This window comes from Marmota marmota, unplaced genomic scaffold (genome assembly GCF_001458135.2).
Source record: "Marmota marmota marmota unplaced genomic scaffold, marMar, whole genome shotgun sequence".
Taxonomy (NCBI): domain Eukaryota; kingdom Metazoa; phylum Chordata; class Mammalia; order Rodentia; family Sciuridae; genus Marmota; species Marmota marmota.
Genome location: NW_025999964.1, coordinates 660,128 through 677,026, shown reverse-complemented (window position 1 = coordinate 677,026; position 16,899 = coordinate 660,128). Strand labels below are relative to the sequence as shown.

General features: G+C 52.7%; 1 protein-coding gene across 2 annotated transcripts in view; it reads right to left on the bottom strand.

Moving 5' to 3' along the window:
* Window positions 1-16,109, bottom strand: part of Mlc1 (modulator of VRAC current 1) — a 23,680-nt gene extending 7,571 nt beyond the window's left edge. The window contains exons 1-9 of one of the 2 annotated variants that reach the window (XM_048803203.1): window positions 15,688-16,109; window positions 15,035-15,303; window positions 13,918-14,007; window positions 12,442-12,495; window positions 12,182-12,283; window positions 4,851-4,952; window positions 4,453-4,524; window positions 2,770-2,886; window positions 84-140 (exon numbers count right to left, since the gene is read on the bottom strand). In XM_048803203.1, coding sequence (XP_048659160.1) covers window positions 84-140; window positions 2,770-2,886; window positions 4,453-4,524; window positions 4,851-4,952; window positions 12,182-12,283; window positions 12,442-12,495; window positions 13,918-14,007; window positions 15,035-15,247 — 807 coding nt within the window. In that variant the 5' untranslated portion in view covers window positions 15,248-15,303; window positions 15,688-16,109. The remainder of the gene's footprint in view (window positions 1-83; window positions 141-2,769; window positions 2,887-4,452; window positions 4,525-4,850; window positions 4,953-12,181; window positions 12,284-12,441; window positions 12,496-13,917; window positions 14,008-15,034; window positions 15,304-15,687) is intronic. The other variant, XM_048803202.1, reaches the window with a different exon arrangement.
* Window positions 16,110-16,899: the final 790 nt, after the last annotated feature.

Genomic DNA, 16,899 nt, shown 5'->3' with positions numbered 1-16,899 from the left:
CCCCCCACCCAGCCCTGCAGCTGCCAGTGTGGGCCAGAGCCTTGTCTCTGGCACGGGGGAGGGGCGGGCAGACCTTCACCCACCAGGCACTTGCTGGGACATTCCGCCGTCACATGACTGGCAATGGCGCTTGGAAAACACTAGAAGAAAAAAACAATAACAGATTTTTTTCTTAAATTTTGAGACAGGGTCTAAGTTGCTGAGGGCCTCCCTAAGCCACCCAGGCTGGCTTTGAACTGGAATTACAGGATTACCACACTCAGCTGGGTTTTGTGAACAAAGAAAGATCTCAGAGCCGCTGCAGTAAGATGGAGTGTTGTGCTCTGCTCCGCCACACTGAGCAGAGTTCCTGCTTCCAGCCAGGGCCGAGGAGGTGGGGCCCTTTGGGGCTGATGGCTGGCCTGGGCTGTTCCCTGGGGGCCTGGAGGCAGGTGGTCTCTCACTGGCTTGGTGGGCTCCTTGTTCCTTGAGCATTCATTAAAAATTTTAAGCCCCTAGAAAATCTACAAGAATGGTGTGACTCCCCAGAGTCACCTTGCTGGTGCCTTCTGTGCCCTCAGCTGAGCACCTGGTCACTTGTGTCCACACACTGGGCGTGGTCCTCACACAGCAGGTGTGGTGCAGTCCCGGCTTCCATCCTGCAGACCCTCTGCTTCCAGATCCAGGGTCCGGTCCCCATCACACTCTGCACCTGTCTCTGTCTGTGGGCCAACTCTCGGCTCTGGCACCCCTGAGGGCTGCACACCCCTGCTGCTCAGGTTCTCCCTGGGTGTCCAGGTGCTTCAGGACTAGAAAGGGGCTGCAGCTCCCAGGCGTCCACGTAGCCCACAGGGTCAGGCATCTGCTGGCTCTTCCCCTTTGAACCAAGAAGTGCCTCTTCCCATCTACCTCAAGGAGCTTGATCTAGTTCCAAGGCCAGAGCAGGCAGAGGGAAGGTGGTGGGTGGCTACCCACCTGGGTGTGCCCTCTGGTCATCCTCCTGGGCCATCACCCCTAGGCCTCCGAGTGCCTGACATGGCCTGGTGAGCTAGTGACCCAGGCAGTTTCCCAGCTCCAAAGTTCCTATCCACACCTTGGGGCAGTGGTGTTGGCCAGTGACAACTGACTCCTCTCAAACAGGAATGACCCTTTTGTCAGGGCCCTGAGGAGAAGGTAAGTAAACGCAGAGAGAGTTGATGAGGGAGGTGAAGAAACTGCATGTGCAAAGTCCCCGGGGTTGGACCAGATGTGGCTGCAGAGGTGGGCTTGGCCTCAGCCAGGAGGCAGAAGCATCCACACATTTCCCAAAGGGCCTCTGGCTACAGCAGGGCAAGTACTGAGGAGGGAATAAAAGATGGGGCACAGCCAGTTAGAAAGCAGCTGGGGTGGCCACCCACCATGGGGAGAATGGGGAGGACCCAGCCTTCAGCCTAACTCCAGGCCCTGGACCCTGCCTGGCGTCCAGTGATCTATGCCCTTGACCTCTCTGGCCACCCCTGGCAGGGATGCAGGCAAGCTGAGCCAGGTAGCTTCCTACCTGAGAAGGTGTCCCACCTGAAGTGCCCCACCCTCTTCCTGGGGTCTCCTTACCCCATAGCTGCTTGTTCCCTGCAGGAGGAGGGAGGGCACTGTGGGTGCATTTAGGAATGGCCAGGGGACAAGGAAGAGCACCTTCCATTGTGAACTTGGTCTCTGCACTCAGGGGCACAGGGTCTAACCCCCACTCAGCTCTGTTGCAGACACAGATATCAGACATGTCCCCTGCTCCTTCTGGGGACTGTGTGCTCAGGCTGCACCCTGGGGAGTTCTCCTCCACTGGACCTGCCAGCTGAGTGGCTCACCCCACCCCCATTCCTGCACTGTTCCAGGAGCCCCCGGGCAGAGAGGTCTAGGGAGTCACGGGCCCCCAGGGGGAAGCAAGCTGCGGCCCCATGCACCACCCAGCACGTCAGACTCCACCAGGGCCAGTTTCCCTACAGTGGGGGGTCGACTGCAGCCAAGCCTGCGGGGCACCTCAGGAAGGACCGCTGCTGCTCTGAGGAGATGTGGACAGGACACAGGTGCTGGCCATGTCCTGTTCCTTTCTATGAGACGGTAGGGCAAAACTGAAACGTCCGCAAGGCCAGGCACCCAGCGTGGACAAGCTGTGGCTGGCGGCTGGGCACACAGGTGGCAGGTGCAAAATGACGCCTGGGGCCCAGGTCTTCTGCACAAAGTACAGAGGGATAGCAGCTCTGGGTGTGAAGGGACACTGTGGTGTGACGGTCCCCAGGGGGGCCAGGATGGCCGACTGGTACACACTGTGCAGGTTTGGGCTTAGCCCTGAACAGCGTGAGATCACATGGCAACTGAAAAGACCCGCACAGTGACCTGAGGACCAAGTTCAGAACAGAGGCCATGCGTCCACACTTCCTTCGTGCCAGGTGTCCTGCTAAGCATCTGCTGTATCAGCATTTAGTATGAATTACAGCAGAAGTATCACATTTTATAAAACACATGCTACAAGTTGCATGGGATAATACAAGTAACTGGCTGTCTTAGGAAACACAGGAGTGATATAAAATATTAGCAACGAATATAAAATCACACGCTGATCGTCCAGCCTTGTTTCCAAGTGTTCTGGGTCAGGGGCCAGCAGGACTCTCTCCAGGTGCTTTCCTGTCAGAATGCCATAAGACAGAGCTCAAGACCAGCCACCTTGGTTCAAGACGAGGAGCCCAGAGCTGTGGCCAAGACTGTGTGGCCAGAGCAGCTGTGCATGGACAGGGTGGCCAGCCAGGAAGTACTCACAGCCACTAAGATCCAGAAGAATGTCACTGAGAGGTGTGGGCCTGAGACCGCTTCATCCACGTTCATAGCAATGACCCCACCGAGGACAGCAGAGACACCAGCGATGACCTCGACCACCTGGGAGGGGACAGTGGGACAGCATCACCTCACAGGGCCACCACTCTGAGGGTCTGCACCCACCATGAGGGAGAGAAGGCACTGTGTAGATTTCGGCTCCCAGGGTAGGCCATGGGGTCAGTGGGCGGCCTGCTCTCAGGCTGAACAGGCTGAGCCCCTAGAAGCTGATGCAGGGGACCCAGCTGGCCTTGGGTGAAGCTCACGGAGGCCACGGGAAAGCTGGATGTGGATGTGGCCAGCAGGAGTGCCAGAGGACACACTGTCACAGGGCTTGTGCTGGGGACAAGACCGGCCGGCCATCCTCCTTGCATTCAGACCCCACCAGACCCCACATGGACAAAGAAAACTGCTCCGTTCAGAGCAGTCACAACACAGGACAGAAAGCTCCCCAAAGAGAGGACACCTGCAGAGGGCAGTGGCGATGGCCCACCACAAACCCGCAGGGACACCGTTGGCCTGGAACTAACACTCTACTGGGCAAAACAGTCTCCATGAATGAGGTGACCTGCAAAAGTGGAAGCTGACCAAAAGAGACACCCCTCCCAAGGTGTCTGAGGAAGATGCACTAAACAGGAGCAAAGTGGGGCAGGAGGAGGACAGAAGCTTGGCAGAGGTGGACACAGAGGCCTGGGAAGCCCAGGAGCAAGTCAGGAGCCACATCGCGGAGGCAGGAAGGCACCTGGCGCCCTCCCCTCCCCAACCAGGCCAAGGGGAGAGATGCACACTGTCTACAGGAGGCAGACTGAACAGGAGGAGGTCTCCAGCTGAGAAATGTGCAACTTCTAGTCCAAAACCACCATGAAGAGGACAGGAGAAGCCTCGGCTGGAGGTAAAGGCAGAGGAGAAAAATCCAGAAGTAGGGAGGAATAAAAAGGGTAAAATAGATAAAATTATGTTAGAAACCACTCTCAGAGGAAATGGGCTAAACTCAAAAGCCAGGCAGATTAGACAGAAAAACTAAAATAGAGCCTTGCACCATTGTAAGAAACATACCCAAAATCACCAGAACAAGATAAGCTGGAAATAAGAAGGGTAAAGATGCCTTCGGCGGAGGCCAGCAGAGGACAGTGATGTGCTCACGCAGTGGGAAGAGTCCGTGGCCGGCCCTATCCGACACAGAGAATGTCGCTACACAATGCTCAAGGAAGAGCTGCTTGTCTGTAACTGAGAACACGGGCTCCCAGATCCAGGCTAGAAAGCGACAGAATTACAAGAAGTCAGTACCCACACTCTACTGGAGGTTTCTGTCTGAACTTCCCCAGGAGAACAAGCGATCCTGAACAAATAGGAAATGGAAAGGGCCTCCAGAGCTGGAGGTTCCAGGGCACAGTGCAAGCCAGGCCCCTCCTTCTTCAGCTGAGACCCCAGCAGCTCAGGAAGACCAGCTTCTCTGAGCAAGGCGCTGCTGGCCCCAGTGATGGACGGCTGCAGTGGCTTCAGACGAGGGCAGGACTCACGCGCACGCCCTGGCCAAGTCCTGGACATCTTTAAACATGAGGACGAGGATCTGACCCAGCCTCACACACCCCACCAGTGAGAGGAAATTAAAAGGGAAGTTTTTCTTACCGAATAGGATTTCAGGACCCGAGCAGGAAACGGCACTTCCTCCAGAGTGTTGCTGCTGTCGGAGATGGAGCCCTTCAAGGAAGCGAGGCTCATCAGCCACAGTGCATGGGCTCGGGGTTCAGCAGTGCTGACCATGGTACGAAGGGGCCACTGGCTGGTGTGGCCCAACAGACTTAAGGGGCATGCTGAATTGCCACCACTGTGGGTCCCAGGCACCACGGGCCCCAGGCACCACGGGCCCCAGGCACTGTGGGCAGACTTGGGGGCAGAGATGCCTTCCTAGGTAACAGCCAGGGGCACCACCCCACACCTGCCTCCTTGTGGCCTGAGTTGCCTATGGGGACACTGGGGCAGCCAGGACACCTCAGGGTCATGATGCCATTGTGGAGGCCACCCACCTTCTTCCTCCTACAGGGCTCCTCACTGGACCGTGCAGAGATGATCACTGTGGCTGCCATGAGAAGCTCCAGCAGGAGGAGCAGAATGAGGTTGAAGTTTATCTGCAAGGGAAGCAGGAGCCTCAGCTGCCCTGTTAGCCTCTCATGGTGGCACAGCAGGCCAGGCTGCGGGCCAGCGCCCAGCCCTGGATGGGCCCTGCACCTTACACTGCCTCGGTCCCACGCGGGCCTTTGGGATTTTTGTTTATTTCCCCACTCTCATCAAGGGCTATGCAAGAACAGGCTGTGGATGGATCAGGTTGTTGGGTGGCATCTGCCGTTCCCTGAGCTAACCCTCTCACTTATACAACAGGCTGACACTCGGTTTACAGCAGCCCCCAGCGTGACTGCCAAAAACTGCAAACACAGGGGTCTGAAGGGAAACAGAATTATTCTGGGTCCTGACTGCACTGGCAGTTTCCAGAATTTGCACACTTGTTAATATTCTCAGAACCAAGCCAGTCAGAGCCCCTGAGAAAGGCAGATGCACTCTGAGAACTGAACCAACAGCCTGTCCACCAATAAAAGATGGTATGTGCTTCCTCCTGTTTGCCAGCCCTCAAAAAGTATGCTGTGCACTCCTCCATTCTCCACTGGCTCACAGGATCGCTCAGCCTCAAAACCAGGGCATCACTAAAGCTGGAGGCCTGGCCTGCCCATCTCCAAGCAGGGACTGGACCAGAGCCTGGCTCCACACCACCACTGGCACATCTGCGCTCCTCCCTCCCTCCCCTGTGGCTGAGCCATGGAGTCTAGAGCCTTGCCTGGCAACTGCAATGTTCTGGATTTGATCCCAGCCCCACAAATACATAAACACGATAACAAGACAATTTAACTGATAACTAAAAAATAAATTTATAAAAGAAAGAATGTGCTGGATACAGTGGTACACAACTGTAATCTCAGCTACTCGGGAGGCTGAGGCAGGAGGATTGCAAGTACTAGGCCAGCCTCAGCAACTTAGCAAGACTCTGTCTCAAAATAAGATAAAAAGCATGGGGGTGTGGCTTAGTGGTAGAGCACCCCTGGCTTCAGCCCCTACATACTGCAAAAATACATGTGGAACCACATGAAATTAACAATAGCATCTCAAAATACACAAAGTAATTAATAACAGAACCACAGGAAGAAATAGGTGAAACAATGGTGATAGGTGAACAATTTGACATGCTTTCCTCAGAAACTGACAGAGGAAAAAGACAAAAGCATAAGAACTCTCACAATCACAAGAAAGTTGCTGCATTAACCATGTCTCCTTTGATGCTCTTCCATCTGGGGCTGGGCTGCCCTGGACAGGCTGCCCCTCCTAGGGCTGGCTAATTCTGGGATTGGCCAACGACATCATGTTCAAAGCACCCAACCTGTGCCCTTCTATCTGCTTGCCCATGTGGGGCCACCACCCACCTGCCCAGTCACCCCAAGGCAGCCAGGGACAGCTCTGTGTCCAGTACCTGCTGAAGGTATTCAGACTGGCTGATCCTAAGCCCCCTACGTGCCACGCCTGCTCCTTCCTGGCTCCGCACCACCACTAGTAGATCCATGCTCCTCCCTCCTGCCCCTGTGGCTGAGCCACGAGTCACAGTGAGGATGCTTCCTCTGCCTGTACCAACCCTGATGCTCCCCTGAGTGGCCCTGCGTGCCCCTCCTCTGGGGTCTGTTAGACTGTTAGAAGGTCTTTCAATAGCCGGCATCTCCTACTCTGCTGACCTCACCATATCTGAACAGTAAAAAGCCTGGATTTTAAAACAAATGCAACTAATAAGCTCATCTACAAAACTCTGCATGCCAAATAAGGCAGAATTTCCATTCTTTATAGTAGTTGTATAGTACTAACAGAACTGAGCATCTATTAGTCCATAAACAGGCCTGGTAAATTTCAAAGAACCAATGCACTCTAGATCATGTGTTCTGGTCATAATACAATAATGTCATGCAAAAATAAGCAGCTGATATTTAAAAATAGGGACTGGGATTGTGGCTCAGCTGTAGAGCGCTCACGTAGCAGGTGCAAGGCCTGGGTTCGATCCTCAGCACCACATAAAAAAAACAGACCCATGCATCTGTTTTATTGGGTCCTAGATAGTTTATGGACTTTGTTGTTGACAAGAATGGAGTCATGTTTTTTGTTTTTGTTTTTTAAGTTGGACACAATACCTTTATTTATTTATTTTATTTGGTGCTGAGGATTGAACCCAGGGCTTTGCACGTGCTAGGCTAGCCCTCTACCGCTGAGCTACAGCCCAACCCTGGAGTCTTGTTTTTTTTTTAAGTTGTATTTTCAGATAGACTACTGCTAGTACAGAGAGACGCTTATTGAATTTTTAAAGAAAGTTTTATTTTGAACTAAAAAAAATTGTAATAATACTACAGACTTCCTATATGTCCCTTTTAAATATTTTACATATTTATTTATTTATTTATTTTAATTTTGAGAGAGGGTCTTGCTGAGTTGCCCATGTTATGGGCCAGGCTATATGGGCAATGACCAAACAGACTCCATTTTGCCCTGAAACTCCACGTCCTGTAAGAAATGCTTCCCCCAGGGAAAGCCCCACCTCTGTACCCATCAACAGTTGCTTAGCATAGCATGTTTGGCAACACAACATGGCAATTCTTATACAATGTAAAATTGTTCTCTCTTTGGTTCCCATTTTTCTTGGATAATGTACCTTGTCAGAGATTGAGTGTCTAGATGTTAGAAACCATTCTTTGACTTGTACACAACTAGAGATGTTTTGGCCCACTCTCTTTTCTGCTTGATTTTAGATCTCATGACATTTGTTTATGGGTTTTGAATCATAGCAACAGTCATGTAGACTTGCAGCCTACCTTCTTGGACCACCAGCTGGTGGACCCGGACCTCCAACTGGTGAATAAAGTTTCCGTCTCCTGCTTTAAGATTGACACGGTGATTTATTGCAATCTTGTCTTAACACCCAGATGGCCTTGAACTTGTGATCCTCCAGTGTCAGCCCCCAAATTGCTGGGATTACAGGTGTGGACTGTCACTCTCAGCAACTTACACTGGATTTTTATAAGTTGGTTTTGTGTTTCACAACTTTTCAGAATTCTTGTTTTTCTTCCATCCTAGGAGTGAAACCCAGGGGCTCGTGCATGCTGAGTAAGTGCTCTGCCACTGAGCCACAACCCAGCCCTTCATCTTGTTCCACAGTTTAATTTGTATCTTCATGGCAACTATCATGCCAGTCTTTTCAGAGACCCAGCTTTTGGGTGTGCTGAGCTCTGTTCACTTGTTTGCTCCATGTTATTCTTTTCCTTCTATTCAGCACCCTTTCACCCACCGTACTGTCCTGATGAGCTGGAAGGAAACCACTGGAGCGGCCTGTGTTCCAGACTGTGACCTGGACTAGTCTGGAAGTTCAGGCAGGCTCTGCTACACTGCTCTGCTGGGGGCTCTCTGAGCATCCCCTGCCCCTTCAGCCACCTGCTGCCCCCCACCCACCCTGTGCAGACTGTGGGAATGATCCCCTCCCTAACTGTATACTCCCTTTTTGACTGTCCCTTCTGCTTCTTGCCAGACCCTAAAAAACAGGAATGTGGGGCTATCTTTAAGTAGCACCCACTTATTGATTTATAATATCATTAGATTATGACTAGAATACATGACACTCAGAACTGCAGCTCTGAAGGCCACGTGAAAACAAGAAGTCCGTATCTCCGCTGTCCTCTGACTGGGAACAGTGTGAGTTGATGACCCCGGGCAGGCGAAGCTGCGGGATGCTCAGGCTGGTGGGGAGGACTTGCAGCAGGCGGCACTCTGAGCCTGACAGCGCACAGGCATGACCCACAGCCAGCAGCCTCACTCCTGTGGCCCAGAGCAGCCTGGCCTCGGGGGCTAGAATGCAGAGTGTGCAGGCGCAAGGCGTTGACATGCCACCAACAGGGAACGTGGTGGTTTGGAACTCTGGGGAGAGTGACAGGCTGCAGAGACCTATGACAAGATAGGCAGGTGGAAGGATCAGGAACGGGTGCGCTGTGCCACCAGCGGCCAGCAGTGTACACCTCCGAGAGCCCAGAGGACCTGGTGACGGCTAACAGGACACTCATGGCACACAGAGCGTGGATCCAGCCTCCAGCCTGTCTGGCTCTTTCCCACTGTGTGGTGTCCTGCCCCATGGCTCCTGCCTGTGTCCTTGAGCACAAGCACAAGCAGCTCCAGGGCTTCCTTCCTGGGTCCCCACTGCTCAGTCCTGTCATAGCTCTGTGGTCGGAGCTCGGGTGGTGCTGGGATTCTGCAGGTACGAGGCCCAGGAGATCCATGGCCACCAGGGGATGCAGTTCACCCCCCTTTCACCACGTGGTCATCCGTCTTGTCTCCCACTCTGTAGTTCACCTGCGTGCACGGGCACTGTTCTAGGTTACGGACATCTGTTTAGACAAGGAGTTTTTGATGGCAAGTGTCACTGCTGTGACCTTCACATGTGTACTGCCTGGTCACAGGTGTGAAGCAGTTCTCCAGGGCTTGCACCTGGGGTGGCACAGCATATATCTTAGAATGTCCACCAAATCCTTAACAGTTTTTCAAAGGGCTGGCACTGGGCATCAGAGTTTCCCTGGGTGTGCGCTGAGCATGTAGATGGCTCTCGCTGGCTGTAGTACGCCTCTTCTCCCTGCTGCGCGCCTCTTCTGCCTGCTGCCAGGCAAGCTGAGCCCAGCCCTCGAAGGCTGTGGCTTCCTCCTGGGGCACTGGTCTCCCTGGGGAACTGAAGGGGCACTCCATGTGTACTGGGCAGCTTCCCCATCCATCACCCTCTCCCTCACAGCATGCTTCAGAGTCTCAGGTCTGGATCTCCATGGCAGGTGGGAGGTGGTCCACCCCAGGTGACCAGGCACTTGTTGCGTTCCAGATCACAGACTGCCATCCATACATGTGAGGAGGCCCAGGCTGACCCAGTCAGGGTTGGTTCCCCTGCCTTTGCCAAGACCACCCTGGCAAGGACAGCTTTTTAATAAGCCTGGGGGTGTGCCCCAATCTGTTCTTCAAGGGGCTTCCTTTACCAGCCCGAGTTCCTGTGCAGAGCTGCAGGAATTCCATGCATTCTGGAAGATTCCAAGAGGTATCCCCCCCCATGCCAACATGTATGAGTCTCCTGCATGGCCTTGCCCTCCGATAGTTCAGGATGTCTTGAAGAAAGAAGCCTTGTATGTGGTGAGCCGTTCTAATTAGACCGTGGCCGCCATTAGAAGATGGCGCCGGCTTCCACTGTGGCCTGTGATAAACAACTCCTAATATGGAGAATTGGCACGCAATCCCTTACCACCCTATGGGAAAGGTCCACGTGGCAGCTTAAGATTGGTATGCTGGAGGCTTTATTAGGCTGTGCTTGGGCGCTCGGCGACCGGTCGCTAGAAGATGATACATGAATCAAGGCCTGAATAAACTGCTGAAAGAAGAATCCTGTGTCGTGTTTTCCCTTGCCGGCGAGGGGTCGCGACACTTGTATGCCTGAGTATCTGATAATAACTAACAGAAAAGACTCTTCTAAAAGTCATGTTGTCCTGAGTCAATTTGTCTGACCAACAGAACTGCAATTGACAAATCCAGGTCCCAAAATGTGCACAGGTACCCAGAAGCCATGTAGAGCTCCCTTGTCTGCTTTGTCTACTGCTGCCTTTATCAAGGCCTCGGGCTGCATCCTGCGTTTCTTCATCTCCTGGGATCTTTCAGACTGCAACAGCCTCTTGGTTAAGATGATGTCAACATGAGATGCCATCCGTCCCAGCAACTGAGACAAGTCTCTTCTGTCCCCATTGCACCACACTGACAGAGACTTCAGATCCCTGGCTAGACAGGGCCATCACCCCTATCATCTCAAAGCAGCCACAGAAGATACATCTTGACCCTTTAAGAATAAGGGATCACAAGGCTGGGGGTCAGGGTGAGATAGGAATTTGGGGATACAGAAAAGGAAAGACAGCCCATCCCAAAAGAGAAGTACCCCCAGAGCTATTGGGATGCAGGAAACACCCATGTATTTTTTCAATGCAAAACAAGCATTGTGAACAACCCAGCCTGTCCTTAACCCGCACTGGGGCCCTTACCCTTGATCCTTGCCCTTGCCTGCAAAAGTTACCCAGGGGCCATGACCAAGTGCAGAGAAAACTGGCCTAGAATTGTGTACCCTGGCCCTGGCTTCACCTCTAGTGCACCTTGTGGCCCCTGTACCTCCACATTAACACATCCAGGGGTTGCTGTCTCTCCCTCTGGAGATGGCCTGCATTCTCCCTTGAATGTATATTTCTTACTTTACCCCAAAAGACATCTCCCTTGATACAGCCCACATCTTCCCTGGAATGTATATCTGCTTTCCTAAAAAAGGAAGGGCGTGCCATCATTTTTTCACTGTAGGGTCTCACAGATCTCAGATTTCGTTGGATTTATCCCAGGAATTTGATATGTTTAATTCTACAGAATGATATCTGCATGTAGGTTGTTGATACAGTTAAAAAACTTTTATGCTGTTTTCATGTTCAGCAAGTTTGCTACATGCTCTGAGTCCCTGTGTGAAACTGGCAGGAATCGCTCTTTCTGTAGGTGGCAGGTAGAAGTCCCTTTCCCATCCTTCACTGTCCTTTCTGTTTCTCACCTTGCAAGGCTAAGACACTTCAAATTTTGTTGAGGTTTTTGTTCTGTTTTGTTTGGTACCAGAGATTGAACTCAGGGGCACCCAACCTCTGAGCCATATCTCCAGTCTTTTTTTTTTAGAGCCTCACTAAGTTGCTGAGGCTGGCTTTGAATTTGCATTCCTCTTGTCGAAGCCTCCCAAGCTCCTGGGATTACAGGCACGAGCCACTGCACCCAGTTGGTGATATTTTTATTTGGAGGCAAAATGAGGTGACAATGTTCTTCCACTTCCCTTAGTAATATGTAAACTGACTGTTTCTTATAATCAACAGCATCACAGTTATTAAAACGTGTTTTTGTCCTGCCAGGTATGGAGCCCAGAGCCTGCTCATGCAGGGCGAGCACTCTATCACTGAGCCACATCCACAGCCCTGTTACTATTAATTTTTTAAGAGTTGTTGCAAAAGAGATGTTAAAATATTGCTTATAAATAAATTAATTCACTGAAATCAGTTAAGTGTTCAGTGGAGATAATTCTCCTCAAAAGCATGAATCCAGTTCTCAACACTGTCAATTTGGGAGTCTTAGAAAACATCAGGGCATATCCCCACTCACTCAGACATCCACTGCACCCCCTCAGTGCTGGCAGAAGCCCAGCAGCTGATGTCAGCAGAAGGTGTGGCCCAGGTCCCTTCCAGTGACTCACGTTGATTGCTGATGGATTCAGGACCAGTTTGCACCCAAACCATATCAAGCACGTGGTGGTGACAGCAAATGTGGAAACAAACAGTATCTGAAAGTTGGGAATCTGGAAGACAAGGCAGCTCGTCAGCTAGAACCCTGAGCACATGAGGGGAAGCACTGGGGGTGGCCCCACCTATCCCTGGGCAGCCCTATGGGCAGCCCTGTGGCTGACCCACCTCCCTCCACCACCCTGCCCTGTGGAGGCCGCCCAGAAGGACTTACCGCACTGACATTTCTCCTTGAAACAGCGAAGCTCACAATGGCTGAGGGGATGCACTGCAAAGAAAGCAGAGCTGGTGAGCACCCTGCTGGCCATGGCTTCAGTCCCAGCCCTGCAGTGACAGCAATGCCTGATGGGATAATCCCAGCCATGTTGGCAAACAAGTGTTGGGAGTCACTTGATGCAGGAGACCCTCGACACTGACAGCCCCAGTTACTTCAAGACAATTCATCCTGAAAAAGGGTTTCTAGCCAGGCACACTTGGATCCCAAATATAATTTAGTATCATTGCACAAGACCAGAATGTTCTCACCTGGAGAACTACACAGAAGGAAAAAGCCTTGGTGGGGAGGAGGCACAAGAGTTCTCTGGTGTCCAGGGTCCCACAGCCCAGGAGTGCTCATCCAGGCCACACCCTCTGACCCCACTATGGTCCCAAGGCTGGGAGTGGGCCAGCTAATAAGGGGACCAAACCCTGGGGGGAGCTGTGGATAGGGCCTCTGAGAAGCAGAGAGGATGTGTCTGCAGACAGTGGGGATGCGAGCAGGAGGAGCCCATGGGGGGCCTGAGCTGAGGATCCAGGGGGACAGGTTGGCTGGTGTCCTAGGGGCCAAGCTCTGGTAGCCAAGACAGGCCACCAGAGGCAGAGCTCTCTCCCAGACAACTATGAGGGGGAAGGGACACTGCTAATGTGGAGCCGACCGGGAGCACTCTGGGTCTCAGGTGGAGGTCACTGCCCCCGACAAGGGCAGCTCCCACGGTGAGGACCTGAGGCCAAGAAGGTGGTTCCAGAGAGAGTAGGAGGGAAAGGTGTCACCTTCTGCTAAGAAGGTCTGTCCTAAGAGCCCAAGGGAGATGCTGGGCGTGGGGCGTGAGGAAGCTCATGTGTTGTCTTTTAGGGCATGTGGCCACTGATGGGGTGGGGCAGGAGAACTAGCTGGAGGCTGGAAAGGGACAGACTCCCAGGACCTTCTGCCTGTACAGGCCTGTCACCAGCTGGAACCCCAAGGAGAACCCAGACCTTGGTGGCTTTCCCTACTGACATACAAGACCTCAGTGGACAGTATGCTTTATGATTGAGCTGGCCAGACAGGGGATGGCTGGAACCACAGGCCCTGGAGGTCTGCGGTTGTCTCTCCTCCCCTCCTGTGAGGACCACTGTCACTCCCCAGCCAGCCTGGGCACTAAGTGAAATTCCATAAACAGGGCACCAAGCTTTGGTCCCCCAAAGACAGATTCCCCCAGCAGCTCACTGTCAGCTGGAGCCTATGCAACTGCAGGTAGGAATCAAAAGTGCTATTTCTTGTACCAAGTCTCGGGAATGAGATTCAGACCTACTTAACTGGAGCTTTAGAAGTAGTAAACCCTATTTGAAATTAAAGTCATACAAGAGATCATTGAATGAGAAACAAGTGGCAGGGACCCAAAGTCAGGGCAGGGACTAGGGCACTGGCAGGCATGGCTGGAGGGCTGCTTACAGAGCCCGCTGCACACCGTAAGTAATCCATCTCAGAGGGGAACACGTTGCCCAGGTAGAGGGAGAATCCCGAGGTCACAAGAAGGCAGCTCTGCAAAATAGCAACACAAACTCAGTTCACAACATGGTTCTGTCTGCAAATTACACATGCAAGGAGTGAGTGGCCTGACACTGCAGCATCTCAGAGCCTGCATCTGGCCCTGTCTGACCAGGGCCCTCTCCAGGGACAAACGAGTCCTATGCCTAAGGCCAGAGCAGGGACCCCTGTGCTGTTATTTAGTGGAGAGGACAGGGGCTGTGTCAAAATCAAAGGCAAGAAGTGGTACCTCTCCCCAGGGAAGCCCTAGCTCCACCTGGTGTGACCACCTGACACAGGTCCACTCAGAACCTGGACACAGTGCCTGCCCCACCGCTCTGCAGAAGTAAACCCTAGCAAACATCTAGAACTGACTGCTGGAGTCAGACTCTACAGCCCAAGGTCCGGGCTAAACCTGGAAGAGGCTGCTGAGGGCCAGATGTGGTTGTGGCCATCCATGGGGGTTGCTGCAGGTTGGCCAGAAGAGCCTGGGCAGGAGAGAGGTTGCAGCCAAGATGTTGATTCTCAGTCCAGAGCCACAGGGAACTGGGTCCTGCCGTGGAATGGTGTGTCCAGGGGCCTGTCCCTCAGCTATGAGGACCACACCACTCCTTCAGGTCTCCAGTTGTCTGCCATCTATGTAGGAACATCCCAGGAAAGACACTCCAACATTTGATGCAGCCCTGCCTGGGGCCAGCTCAGACCTGAGACCCCCCTCCCACCCTTGCAGCCCCGGCCTCAGGGACCCACAGGAGTAAGAAGGCCACCTTGAGCTAGTGTTGACCGTGGGCTCAGTACAGTCTCCTGGTGGGATAGCCGTAGACCTGTGTGGTAGGTGCTAATTGAAAAAAACAATTCAGAGGACACAAGCATGATAAACTCATCAGTCTCCAAGAGGCTCTCCAGCATTCACCTGGTGGCTACTCCTGCCCGTCTCTAGCCTGGGAACAAGCAACACCTCCGCCGGGGGCCTCGGGCCACTGTCTTCACTGAAGGGATATGCTTGTGGACCTCACCCCAGGGCCGTTGTCAGGCTACTCACCCCCATCAACACGGAGAAGACCCAGGTCTTGTAGCTGAAGCACGAGGGCAGCCTCTTAGACAGCTGAAGGTCGCCAGGCTTTGCGTCCGGGGTGTAGCTGCCCTGGTCCTGCCGGCCTGGGTCCTGCCGTCCCCGCTCCAGTGTGGGCATTCGGTCGTAGCCCAGCTCCTCCCTGAACTGCCCCTCCCGTGTCATGGCACTGGGGACAGGCATGCTGCGAGTGGTGACATGCGGCCGTGCTGAGACTCACAGTTACAGGCCAGCGTTCACTGGTTTGTAACAAAATTATCAACTTTGACCCCTGAGAAAGCTTCAATTGCAATAAGCTGTTTTCAAGAAATAATTTTTCTTAACAAAGAAATATTGTGCACACGGAAATGCTATGAATTTAAAAAATAAATACTTATTTCTATAAGTGAACAAATCACTTTCCCAGTAAGACAGACCTAGGCAACATGGATTCGGGGTAAGACCTGAGGCTTCACTTGCTTTGGCAACCTGGGTCCTCAAACACACCCCACTTCCACTCAGTGAGCAACTTCCTACACACCTCACGCTGCCCTGGGGTCTCACTGCTACTAGGCTCAAGGTGGTGACTGCCCAGGAGACAGCCCAAGACTCACTTGTTCTGCAGCTTACGTCTGTGTGCTTACCTCCGCTGCTGTCCGGCCGTTGGGAGAACTTGTCTTGGGGTGAGGGGCTTCCAGCAAGAACTATTCACACATGGAACAAAAGCCCAGCAAAACTGCACTTGAGCCAAGGGAAGGAGCACTGCCTCCTGAATTTCAATGAGATGGAGTAGATCCTAGAAACATCGCTGCTTGGTTGTGTAACCATGGCTCAGAGCTGTCCTAACCCAGCAGGAGAGAAAGGGCCTCCCTGCTCCTGCTCATCACAGACTCGCCAGGTGGGCATCTCCGAGGAAGAAGCGTAGCTGAGAGCAGAGTCCACCATGTGCAGGATCCCGGCCAGCCTGTGCCTGGAGCATAGCTCTATTCAAAGGGTGTACTACATTCTCCTGCAGCCCTTTTCTGTCCCCTGTGATCACATGATGGAATCTCCTTCACAAGGTCACACAGACCTTTCTGTTGAGGACTGGCTGGACTGGCCCTTGCTGTGGTCCAGGTTCCGCCCACTGGTTCCTGTGGCAGTCCCTAGGGCTGGCATGGTGTCGCTGCACCCTTTATTTCTGCTCACCAAGCAGAGAAAAAGGACATGAACATATTTCATCCAGAGACACTGGCCCCTGGCAGTTTCTTTGTGAAAACTGAAAAAAGTACTAAAGTACTTTGAAAAACTGGCTCTTTAAACCACAAACCCACATCAAACCTGGACACTGTCGTCAAGTTTCAGATCACGGGGGGTTTGCTTGTATCAGCTTCTCAACCAAGCAAGGACTAGGGATGATTCACAGAAACTAGCACCTGTGAAGTCAAGAACTTATTTTGAGTGGGTTGAGAAACTTTCGAAACTTTTAATTTTAAGGCAATTAACAGTTACAGGAATTGGTCCAACTGGATTGAACCCTGTGTTTCTTTTTATTTGAAGAAAAATGCGGACCAATTTCACCCTTTGGAATCTTTCAAAAGCTGCTCCCTACCAAGAAACAAACAGTGGCCTTGACTCAGAAGTTGCAAAGCACACCCCAAGGCCCCCAACGCACAGAGCAGAAGTGCATCCTCCTGGCTGGAACAAGTCCTGTGCTCCTGCATGCTCTTCCAACCATTCTGTCTCAGAGCTCTCCTCTGCCCCGACATTTACACGGCCTTCAGCAAATATCTGAGTGAACAGCACAGGCCACGGTCCTCCACACAAAGGTTCCTGCATGGACAGGAACACGTGTGCACCATAAATCATGTCAGCCG